The sequence below is a fragment of the Triticum dicoccoides genome, chromosome 7A (genome assembly GCF_002162155.2).
Source record: "Triticum dicoccoides isolate Atlit2015 ecotype Zavitan chromosome 7A, WEW_v2.0, whole genome shotgun sequence".
Taxonomy (NCBI): domain Eukaryota; kingdom Viridiplantae; phylum Streptophyta; class Magnoliopsida; order Poales; family Poaceae; genus Triticum; species Triticum dicoccoides.
In genome coordinates, this window is record NC_041392.1 from 236,657,740 (window position 1) to 236,664,390 (window position 6,651).

The following is a 6,651-nucleotide window of genomic DNA, read 5'->3' on the forward strand; positions in this document are numbered from 1 at the left end:
CATGAGGCACTTGGAGGTGATGCTCTCATTGGGTGAGTCGAAGAGAGACACCCGTGACGTTGTTGCAATGGCAACGGAGGCCATGGCAACCGACTCATCATCTTCATCATCGTCATCATCCTCATTGTACTCTTCTTGCACAACCAAAGCCTTGGGAGGAGTCTTCTTGGTGAAGTTGTTCTTGTTGGGGAATGACTTGGCCTTGTCCTTTCGGATGAGCTTGCCACCATTGTCTTCCCTCTTCTCATACGGGCATTCCGCAACGAAATGACTCATGTTGCCGCAATTGTAGCAAGTCCTTACATGTTGCTTTCCCCTTGTGCCACTCAAGTTGTTTTTGCTAAAGTTTGGCCTCGAGTTTTTCTTGCTCCAAAATTGCCTTGAAGCAAGTGCCATGTGTTCATGATATGCATACTTCGTATCATCGGGGTTGCTCTCCTCTTCTTTCTCTTCTTCTTCTTCAACGCAGACCTTGGCCTTCAATGCAAGATTAGGCCTCTTTGCCCTTTGGGAACGAAGCACCGCATTGTCGGCGGTCTTGTCCAGCATGTTCATGGCCACAAACTCATCCAACACTTCGCTTGAGGTCAAAGTGTGGAAGTCCGGTCTTTGACGAATGACGGAGGACATGGCCTTGTGATAGGGCATCATTGACTTGAGTAATTTGCGCTTGATCCAATTGTCATCCGTGTCCTTGCTCCCGTGATCTCGTAGTGAGACCGCGAGTTTGGTTACTCTCCGATAAAGCTCACGAGGTTCTTCATCTTCTTTCATTACAAACTCATCAGCCTCATCTTGTACCACTTCATAGTTGGAGCGTTGAATTCTTGCACTCCCCGATAGAGAGAGACAACACAATGCCATGCATCCTTGGCCAAGGCGAAGGGACGAAGATGAGGTAGGTCTTCGGGTGGAATTGCATCTTGAATGATGAAGAGAGCATTCTCATTGAATTGATTATCTGCGGCTTCTCGAGGAGTGAAGTTGCTTGGATCATGTGGATAGAAAACTTCTTCAATGATTCTCCAAAGGTTAGTGTTCACATGATTTAAATGACGTTTAAAGCGGTAAACCCAAGAATCAAAGTCCTCATTTTTCACAATCTTAGGAGGAGGACCGGCATGATTCAAATGAGTGGAAGGAATCGGTCCACCATAAACAAGTGGTAGTTCCACATGGGCAAAGATGTCGGTGCCATTCTTACCACTAGAAGAAGGTGCCTTTTCACTACTAGCTTCCCCCTTGTCGGGGATAGCATCCGTCACCTTGTTGGCGGGATCACCCACTTTCAACGGTGCGGTGGATAGTTTAAGCCCCTCAAGAAATTTAGTAAACATGCTCTCAACTTCGGTCGTCATGGAGGTTTTCAATGTCTCCAAGGCCACATTGAACTCCTCACGAGAGACCGAGGTTCCCCCATCGCCCGTAGACGAGACCGGATTCACATCGGAGTGTTCCTCCACACCGTCTACGGTATCAACCATACGCTTTGGATGGTAAAGTCCTTAATAAAGAGACGAGGCTCTAATACCAATTGAAATGATCGATATGGTTGACTAGAGGGGGGTGAATAGGCAACTAACAATTTTTAGCTTTTCTTTAACAATTTAAACTTTGCATCAAAGTAGGTTGTCTAGATATGCAACTAAGTGAGCAACCTATATGATGCAACAAGGATAGGAACACAAGCAAGCAAGAGATATGAAACAAATAAGCTTGCTCAAGTAAGGGCACGAGATAACCAAGAGTGGAGACGGTGGAGACGAGGATGTGTTGCCGAAGTTCCTTCCCTTTAAGAGGAAGTACGTCTCCGTTGGAGCGGTGTGGAGGCACAATGCTCCCCAAGAAGCCACTAGGGCCATCGTATTCTCCTCACGCCCTCACACAATGCGAGATGCCGTGATTCCACTATTGGTGCCCTTGAAGGCGGCGACCGAACCTTTACAAACAAGGTTGGGGCTCTCTCCACAACTTAATTGGAGGCTCCCAACAAAACCACGAAGCTTCACCACAATGGAATATGGCTCCGAGGTGACCTCAACCGTCTAGGGTGCTCAAACACCCAAGAGTAACAAAATCCACACAAGAAAGTATGGGGGAAGCAAATATCCTTTGGTGGAAGTGTAGATCTAGGTCTCCTCCTTCAATCCCTAGCAAATCAATAGGTTTGGGTGGCTAGAGAGAGAGATCGGGCAAGAGAGCTTGAGGTGCATTAATGGTGGAGTGAGAGGGGTCAAAGGTGAGTGTGGTAGGTGGGAGAAGCTCTCTTAAATACCAACCCTAAAAATCCAACCGTTGCTGCGCTTTCAGCCCCGCAGCGGTACAACCAGTCCTTGTCCCGGTACAACCGGGACTCACGGTGTAGCTGCAGAACCCTACCAGGCGGTACAATCGGGCCACTAGGCGGTGGTACCGGTTAAGAGAATGACCGGACCAACCGCCCAGCCACCGCACAACTACCGCCTCGAAACAGAGACGAGACCGGTACTTGAGCGGTGCAAGACCAGAACAACCGCATGGCTCTGAGCTCTTGGACGGTGAAGTTCTGAGCGGAAGAACCGCTCAGACCACCGGTGGTACGGGTCAACGAGGATCGACCAGATCAACCGGGCCACCACCGCCCGAGAACCGCATCAGAACAGAGCCTTGAGCGGTACTTGAGCGGTGCATGGCCGGAACCACCGTCCTAGCCTTTGTTGAGCAAGGTGGCGGTACCACCGCCCGGAGGCAGCGGTACAATCGCTCGGTCAAAGCTGGAGAGCGTCAAGGTCCAGTGGTACAACCGCTCCAGGGAGTGGTACAACCGCTGGGAAGAGCATAAACAAGAGGGAAAGACAGGGGGAACTCTCTCTCTCTCTCTCACAACTGAGGAAGACAAGGAAGGGGTGAGGAAAATGTACGTGAACTGATTCCCCCAGAGCTTCCTAATGAGGATTCCCTCTTGATAGTACGGGTACTCTACGACCAAAGAAAATAAAAGCCTAGAGGACACGTCTTCGATCTTTTCCTTCGAGAGGCAATAGCAATCCGATGTAAGCCTAAGCATTGAGAACCTGAAACATATAGCATACGATTAGACCACAAAGGGTTGTCATTATCATCCAAAACATAAAGTAGGGAAATGCCCTTTCAGGGTGCCCTGCTCCCCCTAAGGTACGTGTGTTTGCATGGAAAGTGGTGACCAACTCATTGGCTACATGGGCCAACAAACTTTCTCGTCATCTTGTGCTTACTAACATCTGTCCCCTTTGTGGTGTGGAACGAGAGGACGGGTTCCATGCACTTTGCACATGCCCACTAGCTACAGATTTGTGGCGTGCCATGGAGGTGGATTGGCCCATCCCAAAGCTTGAAGCAATATGTAATAGTGGGCCGGAGTGGCTGTTTACTCTCCTGGACCCCCTGGATGATACGACACAGATGGTGGTCCTCATGACCATGTGGCGATCCTGGTACGTCCGCAATGAGATTAACATGGGAAGAGGCCACCACCCACAGAAGTCTCTTGCCGCTTTCTTCAAGGGTATATAAGCTCGTTGTTATGCATCCATCAATACCCACATGGTGATATGGAGAGGGGGAAGATGGTGCTGCAGGTGACCCGGCTGGCTACAGCCCCGAGTGCCACCTCGCAACAGGAGCTGCGGTGGATTGCCCCAAGGCCGGGTTGGACGAAGCTAAACACCGATGGGAGCTATGTCCCGTCGACAGGTGCTGCTGGAGGTGGCATGATTCTCAGAGATGAAGGAGGAGAGATCATGTTTAGTTCATGCAGGGAAGTATGCACATGCGAGAACAGTCTTGAGGCGGAACTGCTTGCATGCAGAGAGGGATTGGACCTGGCGGTGCATCGGACTAGCCTGCCCATTTTGGTGGAGCTGGATAGTGTTGAAGTGGTACGTATGCTCACAACACATGTGGTGGATCGATCGCAGCATCGTACTCTCGTGGAGGAGATACGGAGCCTAGCCACGTCGGCGAAGAGGGAGATCTTATTTAGTCATTGTAGACGATCACAGAATAAAGTTAGCCATGAGCTGGCCGTGTATGGCCGAAGCACCCCACGCACTGCAGTGTGGTTGTACTCTGGGATGGACTTTGTTGTAAACCTTTGTGCGGCTAAGAAGCCTCCTTGAGTAATGAAAAATTTCCTTTTCCCCGCAAAAAAAAACATAGGTATCAACATAAATGTCACATAAGCAAAAATGGTAAGGTGACAAATAGTTAATGAGAAGAGAGGCAAATCGAGTAACATAATATGTTACCCTCACATAACACTTCCTAATGTAAAATGAGTTTACAAAGTAATAAATAAAGGCATCTATGTTACCACTATAAATGATTTATGATCTGTACATGATATTAAATCTGTACGCAGAATAAAAGATACACATGCACGCAGGTACGCATTGTGAATTTGGAGGCCTCACCAGTCACCAGAACCCGAGGTCCAAAAGGGATTTCCGTACACTCATACACTATAGTGGTATATAGAAGAAGGCAGACTACTACTGTACTACATAGCTCCAGATTTCTAGGTCGCCAATGCTACTGTATTGAATTGCTCTGTTCTTATCAGTCCAAAATCAGTACTGCAGCAACCAAGAGTGAGATCTGCTGCGTAGCTCTGGCAGCTTTCATCTCCGGCGCGCCTCCAGTGCCCTCTTCAACTCCTCCCCCACCTCGTCCGGCGCTGGCATCGCTGAGTTCTCCGCCGCTGGCTCCTTCCCACCGCCCCGACGATCCGGCTTCACCGAGAACCCGTGATGCGGCTGTGGCGGCGGCCTCCCTACCGCTGCCACGGACGCGGCCCTGCCGCGCCCGATCTCGGTGCGCAGCTCGTCCACGGCGCGGCGGAGCATCCCGCTCTCCGCGTTCATCGCCTCCAGTTGCCGCCTCATCAGTGAGAACCCCTCGCCGTCGGCGGCGTGACCCGCTCTATCCAACGCGTCCGTGGCGTCGATGGCAGGCAGCGAGACATCTACATCTGCTTTGCTGTCTTTCTTCTTGTCGGCGTGTGGCGCCTGCTCGATGGAGATCTTGTTGATGACCAGCAGCGGCATCTTGCAGACGGGCACGCGCGCGTCCTTGCGGTCGTCGGCGAACGCTGCCTGCAGCCCCGGTGGCGCGCGGATCCCCCAGTTGAACCGCATGCTCGCCCTGCCCCAGAGCGGGAGCACGCTCCTCGTGGTCAACCGCATCCCGGACAGCAGCGCGCCGACGCCGCCGCTCCTCCCCGCCGCGGCAACGTCCGCCGCGAACCCGCTCCCGCTCAACGAGAACGCCTTGTAGCTCAGCTCGTCCTCGCGGTCGCGCCCTTCGCCGTCGGAGACCACCCCGACCGTACGGGGCGGAGGAGACGTGGACGACCGGAGCGTGTGGGAAAGTGAGAAATCGCCAAGGCGGGGCTTGAGGAGGAGGAAGAAGCCAGGAGATCCAGAGTTGGCAGAGAGGAGGTTGAACTCGGCGGCGAGGAAGAAGGGGGCCCGGACAGGGGAGCCGAGGGCTCCGGCACCGGCGCGGATGGAGATGGCGAAGGGGAGACCAGGGTCGTTGGGGCGATACGATAAGCGGAGAGCTGGCCCGGAGGCGAAAGCGGTGGAGAGATCGAAGCGGAGCTCCCGGGGATCGCCGCCAGCGGAGAGGCCGGACTGGAACGGCAGCCCGAGCACGCCGATCGGCACCTTGGCCCGCATCAGCGGCCGGTCGTCGTCGCGGAACTTGATAGACGCCTTCATGGTGTTCGATGTGGGTGGTGTTCGATGTGGGTGGCTAATCGGGGCTTTGATTGGTCGGGGAGGGGCGCGCCGCCTGCGCGCCGGCGAGATGGGTGGGGAGCGGGGGAGCTGTGAGCGGATGGATAGGGAGTGTGTGGGTGAAGAGGGGGAATAGGGGGCGGGGGCAATTTCGGTCATTGTTTCTTCTGACTGAGTCGATGCTTGCTACGAGCAACAAAAATACTAGTCAAATAACTAATCCAATTTAAAAGATTCATGTTAAGCATATCTAAATGATAGCACCCACACGTATGGCAGAGAAAATTATACAAACCACTTATTTTTGGTGTTAGGGTTGCACAAAACACCTACTTTACAGGTTTCAGCACAAAACATCATATATTGGGGCAATTCGTTGCAGTTAGGTCTAATCCATCATTTGTGTGTGTTAACATGATTCCTGCCAAGTTAGGTCTAATCCATCATTTGTGTGTGTTAACATGATTCCTGCCAAGTAGGTCTAGTTTGTAAGTGCACCGGTGGCAAAAACCAGTCGCATCAACAACCAACTAGAACTATCAATATCTCACAATCCTTTGCTCGAATTGAGCTGAATTTTTCCTAGAATATTAGTGAGTGCATGTATGATTTATTGAGAGTTATTTTTTCATTTAAAAAAAATATTAATTTGAGCAAAAAAATTGAACGAGCCAACTAACGTTGCAAATATCTTACAAACTATTGGTCCAAATGAGTTGTGTTTTTTCAGAATAGTATTGGATACAGGTGTGATTTACTGAAATTGATTCGCATTTCTTTTGAAAATTTTAAATTTTGAGTAAAAATATATATGAGCCAATATAAACTACCAATATCTCATTATAATGTGATCCAAATCAGCTAAAACTTTCTAGATTCATCACTTGTTACATCT

At 50.8% G+C, this 6,651-nt stretch overlaps 1 protein-coding gene across 1 annotated transcript; it reads right to left on the reverse strand.

Moving 5' to 3' along the window:
- Positions 1–4,296: 4,296 nt before the first annotated feature.
- On the reverse strand, positions 4,297–5,890 carry LOC119330504. Its single transcript, XM_037603611.1, has one exon. The coding sequence runs from the start codon at positions 5,736–5,738 to the stop codon at positions 4,638–4,640; it is 1,101 nt and encodes a 366-aa protein (XP_037459508.1). The 5' UTR covers positions 5,739–5,890; the 3' UTR covers positions 4,297–4,637.
- Positions 5,891–6,651: the final 761 nt, after the last annotated feature.

What these genes read in the sequence shown, in the direction of transcription:
- LOC119330504 (XM_037603611.1), bottom strand. Translation starts at nt 5,738, where the DNA reads ATGAAGGCGTCTATCAAGTTCCGCGACGACGACCGGCCGCTGATGCGG.